General features: G+C 68.4%; 1 protein-coding gene across 1 annotated transcript; it reads right to left on the bottom strand.

Moving 5' to 3' along the window:
- Positions 1 to 687: 687 nt before the first annotated feature.
- On the bottom strand, positions 688 to 12629 carry FGFRL1 (fibroblast growth factor receptor like 1). Its single transcript, XM_043905929.1, is given in 7 exon segments — positions 688 to 1752; positions 1754 to 1911; positions 2065 to 2418; positions 2494 to 2778; positions 2875 to 2955; positions 4070 to 4342; positions 12538 to 12629. Coding segments are annotated over 7 exon segments (1512 nt in total). The 5' UTR covers positions 12614 to 12629; the 3' UTR covers positions 688 to 1467.
- Positions 12630 to 13447: the final 818 nt, after the last annotated feature.

Below are 13447 nucleotides of genomic sequence, written 5' to 3'. Positions count from 1 at the left end.
GAGGGGACTGAGCCCTGGGAGACGACAGCAGAGGTGGGGGTCCAGCCTGGAGCTGGGGAGAGGAAGTGGGCAGCAGCCCAGCAGGGGAGCATGGAGGATGCGAGGAGGCCCGGCCTCCAGGTCAGGTGGAGGACGCCCAGCTGCAGGTCAGGCAGGGCCCGAGTTCGTGCCTGAAGTGCTGAGAACCAGGGGCTGGGTTCTGGGCCCCACCCCTCCTGCTCACCTACCGATGTGGTCCTGCCGGGGGCCTCACTAAAATCGCACGACCTGTTAGTGCTTCTCCTTAAAAGGCTCCAGAACCTGCAGGCCGGGGCGGCCCAAGCCCTGCCTGCTGGCCGGTGAGTCAGAGCCTGTCTCCCCATCGAGGGGGAGGCTCTGCTGCCCCACCCAGGGTGGATGGGGCCCTGCGGCGGAGTCCCCAGCCCACCTGCCCACAGAGGGCACACGGCAAGCCCCAGAACGTGGGACAGGAGCAGCACAGGCCCTGCAGTGAGGACTGGGGGTGGGGGTGCCACACCAGTGCAGAAGCAGACCCCCACCAAGCCAGATTCAGGCTGGCCAGAGACACGCGTACAGGCGAGCGTCCAGAACACCGACGGTGGGTCCCGGGGGCCCTGAGCCTGCGGCCTGGCCGTGGGGCTCCTGGCATACAGGTGCACGCGTGCGCACACAGGAAGGAACACCAACTTCGAGGAAAAGGATGCACGTTTTCTTGTTTAACAAAATAAATTAAATATACGAAGCTTCAGCTCAAACTCTATATAAAATTACAGAGGTCTGGGGCCACGGGTAATGGGGTGATGGGTGCCCAGGCCCTGGGTGGACATCCAGCGTGGCCACAAGGCCAGGTGGGTCCTGGGTCCCAGGAGAGGCCAAGTCTCTGTGGCCCAGCCCTCCTTTCATCATTATTAATATTATTATCTTAATTTCTTAAATATAAATATCAAGGGCCCTCCTCTCTGGCAGCGGGAGGCCGGGTGGGACGCAAGTCACCCCCAGCTGGCTCCAGCCTCTCAGGACAGGGCCCAGGACTGCTCCGCCCGACCCCCCTCCAGGGTACTGGTGGACTCCTGGACACCAGGACAGGTGGTGGCAAAAATAGCCTGGGCAGGGACACAGGCAGGCAGGCGTAGGGAAGGGGTCGGAGTTTTTGGTTTGCAAAGCCAGGGTGCCTCTCAGATCTCCTGCCAGGCCAGGGTGAGGGGGGTGACCATGGCCCCCGTGAAATCCTTCTCACGGGGCCAAGGGATTCCTTCATGAGCTAGCCAGTCGCCACATGCGCACTGCGGTTACAATACAGACCTTCCCAAAGGCTTCAGTCTGAACGTGTGTGTGTGTGTGTGTGTGTGTGTGTGTGTGTGTATCTCACGGGGCATGGGGAGATGGACCCACGGTCTGTCCTCCCCTGTGGCGCTCTGCCCCAGCCTGCCACTGGCCGTGGCCTCCACAAGCCTGCCCCAAGGCCTCCTAGCACTGGTAGTGGATGTGTTGATGTTGGTGGACTTTGCCCTCCACATGTGAGTGTGTGTGTGAGTGTGTGTGTGTGTGCGTGTCTGTGTAGAGTTTGGGGTAAAGCTTGGGGCCGGTGGCTGAGCCGGAGCCCAGCAGATGCTGGGGGGCGGCTGGGGGCCCAAGCTCCTCACACAGCCCCACTCCGGGGCCAGAGCCCAGGGTGGCGGGGGCAGGCAGGTCCTTATCCCCGCCACGGTCGCGGGCTCCGGCGGGCGGGCGATGTGCAGGCGCCGGGGGGGGGCGGGGCCGGCGCGCATGGCTTCTTCTTGGCCTGGCAGAGCCACAGGACCACGGTGCCCACGATGAAGACGGCTCCGGCCGGGATGCCGATGACCACCGGCCACGGCAGACTGGTGGTGGAGGACGAGGGGGCCACAGGCGGCCCTGGGGGCTTTGGGTCTGCGGGAGACACCGAGGGGCAGGGAGCGGACCGTCAGGGCGCGGGTCCCCCACAGCCCAGCTGGTGCGCATGGGCGGGGCCTGGTGGGACACCCCCCTGGGGGCGGGGCAGGACCCGAGGGGCGGGGCAGGGGCGGGGTGAGGCCCACGCACCGGGCAGCACCGTCAGGAAGGCGCTGCGGAAGCTGTAGCCCATGGTGTTGGCACCCAGGCAGATGTACATGCCCGCGTCATCCTGGCGCGCGCGCGTGATGAGCAGCTTGTTGAGGTAGGAGCCGTCGGGCCGCGACCACACGTCGCCGGTGGGCAGCACCACGAACTTCTGGCCACCCACGTCGATGGTGGAGTTGTAGCGGCCCTCGGCGCCGTACTCCACGCGCTTCAGCCACTGGATCACCGGCTTCACGTCGCTGCGCACTTTGCACTGGAAGGATGTCGTGCCCCCGAAGTCCACCGTCGTGTTCACGGGGTGCGTGCCCGTGAGCACAGGCTTGGAGCGAGTCCGCTCTGCGCAGGGACAAGCGTTGGGTGTGGTCCCGGGGCTGCAGCCCGCCCCCAGCCCTCGCCCCGCCCGCAACTCACGGATCACATCCACCTTGTAGGTGGCGTTGATGGCGCCTGCGCGGTTTGACACGCGGCACGTGTACTTGCCGCTGTCCTCCGGGCGCAGGTTCTTCAGGCTCAGCGTCCACTTCTTCTTCCTGTGCTCGCCAGCCTCCGGGCGGGTCAAGGCCTGGTCATCCTTCATCCACATGATGTCGGGCCGCGGATGCCCGCTGGCCACGCACTTGAGCCGCACGGAGCTGCCCACGGGCCGCGCGATCACGCGGCGCCTCATCTTGGAGGGCTGCGTGAAGCGGGGCCGCGCTGCAGAGGGGGGGAGGCGTGGAGGTCAGAGGGCCGGGCAGGGCGGTGGGATTGGTGAAGCCCAGCCCCCAGCCCACCTGACGCCCCTCTGCTCACCCCACTGCTTGCCGGCTGGGTCTTCCTGGCCCCCAGAGGAGCTGTCGTGCCCTGGGCTCTCCCTTCCAGGACTGGTGTCATCTGGGGGGTGGGGGGGAGGGGGCGGGGCACGTGAGAGGGGCCTCAGTAGCCCCCGTGAGATCCCAGCATGGACCCCAGCCTCAGGCCCAGCTGGGAGGCTCCAGCAGGCCAGCAGGAGGCTGTGGATGCACACCCACAGCTCAGAATCCCAGGGACAGCTGGGCGGGAGCCGCCTCCCGGCCCACTCCCTGGGTGCAGGTGACCCCGCCAGGCGTGGGTGGGACGGAGGTCTGGCTCTCCCACCCTGGCTCCCGGGGGTCTGCAGGGCCTGGGGGCGGTGGGGGCTGGGGCCCGCCAGCAGCTGCAGTAACCCTAGCCCACATCAAGGGGCCGAGGGCTCGGTGAGCTGACATGGCTCACATACCGCCTGGTCATCCTCCCCTTTGAAAGGACGTGGTGGGGGGACACCCACAGTATTCCCATTCCACAGTCCAGAGGAGGCCTGTGGGGCCTGGGGAGGGGGGTGGTCGGGGAATGCTGAGGAATGCCCCCTCCCCGGACAGCCGCCGCCTCCAGGGCCCAGGACCAAGGCCCGGCTCCCAGACCCCACCCCGGAACCCAGCGGCGGGGTGTATGGGTCGGGCTCCTGCTTTGTGCTGCCCCGGCGCCCGGGGGGAGGGCCGGGCCAGCGCCTGGTACCAGCGAGTGAAGGGCGTGTTGCTGGGGCGCCGCCCAGTCCCCTAGCCCGGGCCCCGGAGGCAGAGAACACAAGGCCCTCACTTCCCAGCGGCCCCTCTGAACTCAGAAACCTGAGCCTCAAGTCACGGCCGACGCCAAGGCTACCGGCCGACCCACCAGGCTGCGCTTCGGTGCGAGCTGGGGCCCCCCACCCACTCTTGCCATCTCCCAGCCAGCCCTGGCCCCTCAGGCCGGCAGAACTTTGGGGGAGAAGGGGCTGGGAGGAAAGACCCCCCCCACCCTGAGGTGCAAGCTGAGGAGGCAGGCCCGGGCTGGGGTGTGTCCAGGACTCAGAGGCAGTGAGCAGGACAGGCCTGGTCCTGGGGGGCAGTGGTCAAGTTCAGGCAGGACGGGGGGTGGCGGTGGGCACTCGGGGAAGTGCTACCTCCTGGCTGGAGTCTAACGGCACGCCGCAAGGCCCCGCCCCAACACTGACCCATCACTATGAGCGTGTAGTTGACGCTGAGGCTTCCGAAGCCGTTGGTGGCCTTGCACACGTAGGCACCAGCGTCCTCCGGTTCCACCTCCTTCACCTTCAGCCCTTGGGGCAGCACACGGAAGCGGCTCCAGCCGCCGTGGATTGTCCGGCCGTCCTTGGTCCACATGGTCAGTGGCGGCGGGTCCCCCTCCACGGGGCACTGCAGCCGGACCGTGCGGCCCAGCCGGGCCACCTGCCTTGGGACCACCTTGTCCGCCATCCTCGGGGGCCCTGGGGGGTCAGAGGGCTCCATCAGGGAGGAGGGGACTGGCAGCGGGTCGGTCAGGGCAAAGGCGGTGTGGGCACTGGGAGCTGGGGGGAGGGCTGTCCCTGCCGGTAGCCCACCCAGGACCCCAGGCAGAGATGCCTGCCCCCTCTCAGACCACAGGGGCCCCTGCGCGCTCTCACACGGGAGCTGGAACGCAGTCGGGAGGACCGGCTCGCCCAGGACGCACTTAGACCAGCAAGGACAGCCCCTCACAGACGGGGCGCGGACACACGAGCGTCCGCGTCTGTGCTCATGTGTGCCCGGGCAAGAGCCTCCCCGCTGCCAGCCAGGCCACACCAGGTCACCAAGGCATTTGGGGCAGAGGGCAAGAGGTTGGACACCCCAGCTCTGGGTGACCAGTCTCTCCCGTGGGAGAAGCCGGAGTCCTGGGCTGAGGTCACGGTGCCCTTGAACGTCCCTGACCCCCCTGGCCTGGGTCCAGCTTCAATTCCTCCGGGGTCAAGTGTGGGCACAATGGGGGTGATCGGGTCTAGACCACAACAGGGGATGACCACAGGGAATGACACCGTGGACACCACAAGGCTACAGAGCTTCCTCCAGGGGACCCTCAGCCCCCGCTGTGCCCGTGGCCCGGAGCTCGGGCCCATGTGCAGCTCCAGCACCACGGGAAGACCACAGGGGCTTCGGGCCTCTCTCGTGGGCAACCACCCACTGTCCCTCCAGACCAGGAGAGGCAGCCAGAGGCACTCAGCTGCCCTTCCAAGGGGCTTGGCCGGGCTTGGCTCCCGGGACTCCAGCCACCAGCCACTGGAAGGCGCCTCCACCCCTCGAGGCCGCCACTCAGGCCAGGAGGGCCACGTCCGGGTGTCCTGGCCGTGCGGAGGTGCTGGCCTGACGCGGCTGCTCTGAGACGCTATCGCTCGGAGCCCAAGGGCGGCATGTGTTTTCAATAACCAGCTGATGTTTCTTCAACATGCAACTGCCAGCTGGTTCCACTGCTGCTTTGCAACTAGAGTGCTCCTGTGGGTCCTGCAGACGCTGTGGCTCCCAGGGCCCTGCAGGGCGCGGACCCCTGTCGCCCCTGCCTGGGGTGCCAAGGGAGGGTGGAGGCCATGGCCCCAGGGATGGGCAAGCTGACGGCTCTGGGCTCAGCTTCTCTGGGGCCCCAAGTGGGGAGGGGGTCCTGAGGCTCTGCTTCCAGGGGACCGGGGTTTGAGCGACAGAGATCCGGTCACCTCCCCTCGGCCCCCACGTCCCACCCCTATTCGGGGGGCCACACCCCTGCCAGGTAGTTGCCCCGGCCAGCCAGCCCTCCCTCCTGCCTCCCCTGACCACCTCTCCGCAATGACTCGGCAGTCTGCAGGGCCCGCCCCCAGGCACCCACTCAGCTCACAGTGGGGGGGGGGGGCGCCTTAGGGCCCCCAGACAAGTGGACCCCAGGAGGGCCCAACCAGGCTGCCCAGGGTCCAGGCCTCAATCCCAGGAGGACCCTGTCCACCACCTGAAATCCCACCATCCCCAGCGGCCTCCCAGGCTGCAGGACAAAGAGGTCCCTCAGCCTGCCCCTGGCCCCCAGGCTGACACCGGGACACAAGGGTCACAGGCGCGGACCCACACGTGTGCACACAGACGCACGTGTGTGCGGAGCCTCCCCGCTGGGGTACTGCCTGTCCCGACCACAACCTGTGGGCACCAGTGGGCCCTCGCCAACACCCCCAGACCCTGAGCAGCTGGCCTCGGGGGCAGAGAAGGGGCCGGCCCAACCACGCGGCCCCACCCTGTCCCCCGAAAGGAGGCCTTCAGGAGGGAGGGCGGGGCAAGTGCGGGTGGCGGGGACGCTGCCCGGGGTCACTGCGAAGAGGAGCGACGGGGCCCAGGGACCGCCAGATGGGCCGGAAATGTGGCCCCGCGAGCGGCCTGAGCGGAGGAGGCCGGCGCAGCCAGCCGCATCCCAAAGCAAACAGCCCCTCCCTCGGCGGCCGCCCCGCCCCCACCTGCGCTTCGCCCAGACCCGCAGCTTCTCCAGAGACCCCCGCTGGCTCACAGGCGGGAGGCCCGGCCCCCCACACTCCTGGGGGTTTTGGCCGCCAGCACGGCTGGGCCAGCTCTATATTTAGCCTGGGAAACACAAGCCCCGTTGTTCCACCTGGACAGGGCATCCCGACGCTCTGCCGTGGGAAACTGAGGCCTGCATGGGGACCTGGGGGCCCCTGCAGGGCCTGGGGGAGGGGTGCGGCCCAGGGGGGCAGCCCCTCAGCTCCCGGCAGGCCCTCCTCCGGGCCGCGGCCCCTCCCTAGAGCGCCGCCTCCAGGAAGCCCCAACCTAGCACCTCCCCAGAGCCACGGTGCTGGGCGGTTTGGGGCACAGGCAGGGTTCGAAGGGTGGGTGGAGGCTGCAGGCTGGGCAGGGTCTCATCCAGGACGCGGGCGGAGCACCGCGCTCGTGGGCAGAGGGGGCGTCGCCCCTCCTCCCCTTCCTCCTCCTCCCCACGCTCTGCAGCTGCTCGGGTGTTGTTTCAGTTGCTAAGTCAGTCGGACTCTGGGACCTCGTGGACTGTAGGCCATCAGGATCCCCTGTCCATGGGCTTCTCCAGGCAAGGACACTGGAGTGGCTGCCATGCCCTCCCCCAGGGGATATCCCAACCCAGGGGTGAGCCTGGGGCTCCGGCACTGCAGATGGACTCTTCACCCTGAGCCACCGGGATACCCAGAGCTGGGGCCACACGTGGACACGATGCCACCCCTCTACGCCGTCCCCCAGACGCACACCCCAACAGGGGGTGCAGATGCCCCTCCTCTGAGCACTGGAGGCCCCCAGGCTTGCAGCCCCCCTGCCTGGCTGGGGGCTCTGTTTCCCCAGGTTTGCTATAACAAGACCCTGCTGCAACCCCAGCTGATACCCCTCCTGTCCCAGGGAGGGCTGAGGCGGGCAGATGGAGAAGGGACCCCCAGTGGAGCCCCCCAGGCTCCCCCACGCACCCCAAGTCATCATCACAGGCCCTGGGGGCTGCACCAAAGCACAGCGCCCCACGCCGCACGGCCTCTGCCCACCTGGGCACCTCCCTGACCCCCGCGCCCCCCTCCCTGCCCCGGGGCAGGGTGAGCTGCCCTGGCCATTCCGTCTGGACCCACACTCCCTGCTCTGTTCATAGTCTGCCAGGGGCCTGGCCATGGGGAGCGGGGACACCCCAACGTCGGCCTTCACCCCTCCCTGCCACCCAGGGTGCTCGGGGGGCCCTGGCCTGCGACCCCAAGCTCCCTTCAAGGGGAGGGAGCCAGACAGCAGCCTTCCTCCGGGCCCCAGGTGCCAGAGGACTCAGAGCAGGTGGGGTGACGGAGCCTGAGCCCCCAGCCTGCACCTCAGGGTAGCTACGTCCCCAGCAAGCCCTGCAAAGCCCCACAAGTTTCCAGCCTGAGGAACGCTCTGGCCGCCGGAGCAAGGTGTGGGGGAGCGCTGATCAAGCCGACCACGATGGGCCTGGCTACGGGTGGGGGCGGCCGGGAGGAGGGGGCTGGGCTCTGGAGGAGGGCCCACCTGGCCAGCCTGGATGCCGGCACCAGGATGGTAGGCCATCTAGGGGGTGGGACACCCGAGGGGTTCCCCACAGTGAGCTCCAGGTTCTGGGCCCAGCACCCTCCCCAGGGAGGCGAGGCCCCTGGCGGAAGGGCAGGAGCACCCAGGGCGGAGGGTGGGCACAGGGGAGGACCACCACGCGGCTTCCAGGAGGCGGGCAGACCCCTGCCCAGCACCGCTGCACACCCACACATGCACACAGGCTCCTGGTCACCAGCTGGCCCGGGGCGGCCCCTGGGGGCTGGACCCACGGGATCTGTGGTGGAACTGGTAGGACCCGCAGGACAGGTGGTTGCCCGAGAAACCAGGCCATTCTGGGCGTGGCGAAGGGACAGCCTGACCCACCGAGCAAGGCGGCGGGAGTGTCCCCACCACCTGCTGCCCAGCCGCCCAGCAGGGGAGTGGGCACCTTACCTCCAGTGGAAGCCCAGCCTCAGGGCTCCTCTGCCTCACCCTCACCACCCCCAGGACCCTGGCGGGGGCCCCAGAGCATCACCCTGATGGTGCCACATCCCTGGGGGCGCCCATGGGAACTGCCAGTGGGGGACGGTGACTGGAAAGCACCCGGACCCACCCGGGGCACAGCTGAACACTGGGCAGCCCTCCTGCACTGTCGAGGCCTCGGTGGGCCCCCAGACTCAGTGCCGACCCCCCCGCAAACCTGCCCGCGCCTGCGCCCCGCCGCCACCTCACAGACGCGCTCCCAGCTGTCAGAGGGCAGAGAAGGCCCTTGTCCCCCGGGGCCTCCCACGCCTGCCGTGCTGGACACAGAGGACAGGGTAATGCGCTTTGGGGCGCAGGCCACCCAAGGGGCAGTCGCCTAGGAGGTGAGAGGACCCTTCCTGAGCCTGGAGCCCCCAGGCATTCAGGGCGAATGTGGGGTCTCTAGACAATGGCTGCAGACGACCAACCCCCAGCGGCCGGCTGGGTCCCACGTCCGCTCCACTGAGGCCCAAGCGGCTTCTCCAGGATGGGCCCAAGGCCCTGAGGCCAGAGTGACCCAGACTGGGCGCCCCCAGGCCCCCAGAGGCCGTGCAGTGGGCCACCGGACCCTCAGGGTGAGCTCCAGGACCAGCCCCACCTTCCCGCCAGGATCCAGACGGGCTGCCGCGTAGGTGGGGCAGGGGAGGGGGCGAGCAGCCCTGGATCAAGGGCGCCCGGGGGCAGCGTCACAGGAGCCTCCTCCCTGCCGGCTCCCCAGGCCCCGTTATCCAGCACACAGCTTGTGAAAATCTCTCACAAAATAAACTCCCCAGCAGGAAGAAGAGGAGTTGTGTTTCCTGCCAAGATGGGAAACCCTGGGGTTCAGCAGTTCCGAGGCTGGGGCAGCTCCCTGCCCTGCCTCCGGCTTGGGGACGGCTCGGGGACAGCTCGGGGACAGCTGGGGACAGCTCCAGAAACCCCCCAGGCCAGTCCCCCTCCTCCCGGGCCAGTCTGGGCTCGGTTCGGGCATGCGCCCCCCACCCCAGCACACCGCCTCCAGACCCTGCCCCAGCCACTTGGCGGGGCACAGGGTGGGAATGGGGGCCCCAGCTCACAAAGCCCCGGTGGGCCACCCTCAACCGACCAGCCCGTCGGCCTGGCCCAGGCCCTTCCCCACCCGAAGGCCCTACCCAGCGAGGCCAAGGCGCCATGCCCACCTCGGCCGTGGTGAGCTGCCCACCTCTGCCCACAGCACTCCCATCACTGGAGGCCTTCCTTGCCTCATCTGACCAGGCCCACGCCGCCTGGCCCTGTGACACCCAAGCCTCTCCAGGGAACCCTGGGCTGCAAAAGCCACTGGAGGTAGCCCAGAATGGCGGCCCCTGCTCCCCCGGGCCCTGAGAGAAGGCAGGCTATGCTTATGGAGCACCCATGACCACCGCTAGGAAGAGTGGGGGGCCGCCCTGGACAGGGCGTCCATGGGGTGGGCACCCCTTCCTTCTGTGTGCTGACCTGCTCACTGAGGCTGTCCCCTGGACACACCAGGCTGCGGTCACCCATGGAGGCACAGAATGGGGCAAAGCAGGCTAAGATGGGCGGCCTCCGCCCGCCTCCCCTGCACGTCCATGGGGCCTGGGCTGCCCAGGCGTCCAGAGGCCAGGGCTGCTGCTGGAGAAAACCATCAACTCCCTCATTAGGGCCGCCACGGAGCCAGGAGGACCTGGGGGCCGTTGATCTCAGTGCAATGGAGATGGAGCCTGGTAGGCAGCGCTTCCAGGGCCAGCCAAGGGCGACTTTCTTCGCTCCCTCCTCCCTGCAGAGGGGGCAGTGGTTTATTTTCCCTTCCAGGAGTGGGGCCCAAGACAAGACATAAGTGGGCCACTGGCCCACGTCCACCTCGCAGAGCCTGGGCCGGGCTCCCATGAGTCCACCTCGGCCTGGGCCGCACACTGGCCAGTGCTGCCTGCAGGGCGAGAAGGAGGCCCCTTGCAGCCTGGTCAGAGGCTGAGGTCAACCAGCACACACATCACAGCCTTTCTGACAGCCGCACGCCTCCCCGTGGACTCATACGCCCTGGCAGAGCCTTCCACCATAGCCCCCAGGCAAGTCGGCCTGAAGTCTGCACCATCCCACAGGCGGAAGGCGGCCGGGCATGCTGGCCAGGTCCAGGGGAGGGAGAGGGGCCTCCAGGGCCAGCTGCTCAGAGACGGTCCACTGCACCATCCTCAGAAAAGTTCACACGTGGCACTTCTCAGAAAACCCTGAAATGACTTCTTTCAAAGTAAATTGTAAAAGGCACTTCATTCGGAACCTCTCAAATTCCCACTGTGAGAAGTAAAGTGGAAATGAAGAAAGCCAAATTCTTTTTTCAAATTTGAAAAAAAAAAAGTTTAAGACTAACCCACCAAGATTGTGAAACTTTGGGAAAAGGGGAACCTTAAAAATATTGAGTCTAGAAATGTACTGACTCCAGAAATTGTGACACCGCAGGGAAAGCGGCTTCAAGAAACCACCCAAACTCTCTCTGCGCTGGTTTGCCTGCCTGAAGAAGGTCCACACTCAGCCTGTTCACGCGCCAAGTGGGAAGGGCCTGAGACGACTCTGCCCTCCAGTCCAGGCCTGGAGGAGAAGCCAACACGATTCAGGAAGAGCACCCCCCCCCCCCACCAGAAACCGCAGAGGCCCTTGCCCTTGGAAAGCGGCTCCCACCTCCCTACGGCCGCCAGGGCCCCCATCATGCAGCCCAAGGCCTCAGCCAAAGGGCACCGAGCGGGGTGTAGCCCCTGGGGGACCGCTCGGTGCCAAGGCAGGCCCTGCTGCCCACGGCCGTCCGCGGCCCACTGCTGCCCGCCCCTCCACTCCAGGCTCCAGCCGGTGGCCAGGTCAGGCCAGTGGCCTCCCGAGCCTCCCTGGCCAAGTGGCCAGAGGACAGGCAGGTTAGGGGATGGGAGAGTCCAAGCAGATGAAAGAGCAATCGGAGGTCGAGCTGCCGGCCCTGGGGGTGGGAGCCTCGCTGGGCATGACCCGAGTGTCTGCACCACCCTGGACACTGCCATCCCGGCCACGCCTGGGCAGCCCCCACCCTCAAGCGAGCCAGCCAGTCCCCGGCAGGGCAGGCGGGGGGGTACTGTGGCATGAGGCCCACCTGGGCCGCCGCCCGCCACCCCACACCCGAATGTGGCCATATAAGGCCAGCTTGGGCTCGGTGCGCCTGTGGGGCAGCGGTGGGGGAGGGGTGCGACGCCTCAGAGGACTGGTGGACAGGGCAAGGACGATCCTGAGTGGTCAACAGGGCTGGCCTGGCCGCAGGTCCCGCCTCGCTGAAGGAGGCCAGCACCGAACACGGCGGTGGGAGTCCACGGGCACGCGTCACCCATCGCCCGTCAGCCAAGGACGCCCCTTGCTGGGGCAGGGGTCCCTCCAGGGGTATCTGAACCTGCCCTCTTGCCCAGGAGGTGTGTGAACCCGCGTCTAGGCCCCGCTGTGGCACATGCCATACTGAGACATGCACTGTGTGGCCTGAAGTATGTGGTCTCAGCGTCTGCCTTAAGACAGGCCCCTACTCCCCACCATGCGGTGACCCCGTGTGCTGGGTCCTCAGTCCCCTGGCCCCAACCCTGCACCTTCTTAGAGACGGGCAGGTCTGGTTCTGGTCAGTGCACTGGTCTGGGTCATTAGTCCCACATGCCAAGAAGGTCCCCACTGTCCCCACACCTGACCCTGGCCACCAGGGGGTTTCTGTGGGTTTTCAGGGGCCTAACTGGGTCCACTGTGGCCAAACTGCCCAATGCCCAGGAATCCTCCACCAGTGGCTGCCCTCAGCTGCAGCATTGGGTGGATGTGTGTATCCTGAAGGGAACTGGGGCCAGAGCCCACCCTGCCAGCTAGTGTGGGACCCCGTGCCAGAGCTGGAGGAGCCCACAGAGTGAGATCACCCTGTGGGTGATCTGGGGGACCTTATGGTGAGAGGGGAGGCCCCGCAGATAGCCGAGGAGCCCCTTGGGTGCGGGGCCCACGCGTGAGCTGCACTGGCCCGTGGGTGAGCTGGGGGCCCAGTGGGTGAGGGGCCGGGCTGCGCGCGGCCAGTAGGGGCGGGGCGCAGGCACGCGCGCCAGGCGGGCACTGTGGCAGAGTTCAGGGCCTGAGGGAAAGGGGCGGCGCTGGCGGAGGCCGGGGCGCCGGGCTGGGCGCCAGCACTCACCTCGGGCGGCGGCGGCCGGCGGGAGGGCCCCCAGCAGCAGCAGCAGTGGCAGCACCAGCGCGGGGCTCGGCGTCATCTCGGCCAGTGCGGACCTGGAGGGTATTCAGGGGCTGGTCACTGACGGGCGGGTGGGGGACGGGTGGGGGGGCGGGTTCCCCGCCCCCACTCCCCCTCCGCCGGGCTGAGGGCCCCGGAGCCGCCAGCACCCCGGCCCTGGACCGAGGAGGACCGAGGTGCGGGCCGCCCCGCCTTCCCTGGCGCGCTCCGGGCGGAGGAAGCGGCGGCGGGGGAACCGTGGGTATCAAAGGCAGACAAAGGGTTTACACTAATTACCGACCTCCCCCGCCCCCCCTCCAAACACCGTCTGGATTCCTGGCGCTTGTAACTCGGGCCCTGCCCGCGGGACACACAACACCGGCGGCCCCGCAGATAATCGCCTGCGCCATTAGCGGACAAATTTGCGTTGGGGGGGGGCCCACGTGGGGTGCAGGGGCGGGGGCGGGGCGCGGGCAGGACCTCGGGTCGGGCGGGAGCCGCGGCGGCGCGTGCCGGTGCCGGCGGCCCCTCGCCGCGGAGCGGGGACCCGGACGCTCGGCCCCCGCCCCCGCCCGCGGCCCCGGCCCCCGGCCCTCCGGAATCGGCCCTCCCAGTCCGCCCCGGGAATCGGAGGCGCGCGGAGGGGCTCACCTCGGCGGGGCTCGCGGGCGGCGGGGCTCAGGGCCGGGCCCGCGGGGCGCGCTGCGCGGTCATCGCCGCCCCGGGCGCCGCACCCCGCCGCCCCGCGCCCCCGGGCCCGGCCTCGGGACGGGGCGGCGCTACCTGCGCGCGGGCGGCTCGGGCTGGGGCCGGGGCGGGGGTCGGGGGCCGGGGCCGGGGCGCGGGGCGAGGAGGGCGGCGAGGGCGGGCCGCG

Source organism: Cervus elaphus, chromosome 6, assembly GCF_910594005.1.
Source record: "Cervus elaphus chromosome 6, mCerEla1.1, whole genome shotgun sequence".
Lineage (NCBI taxonomy): Eukaryota > Metazoa > Chordata > Mammalia > Artiodactyla > Cervidae > Cervus > Cervus elaphus.
The sequence above is the reverse complement of the archived record's forward strand: the minus strand, read 5'-3'. Positions and strand labels throughout refer to the sequence as shown.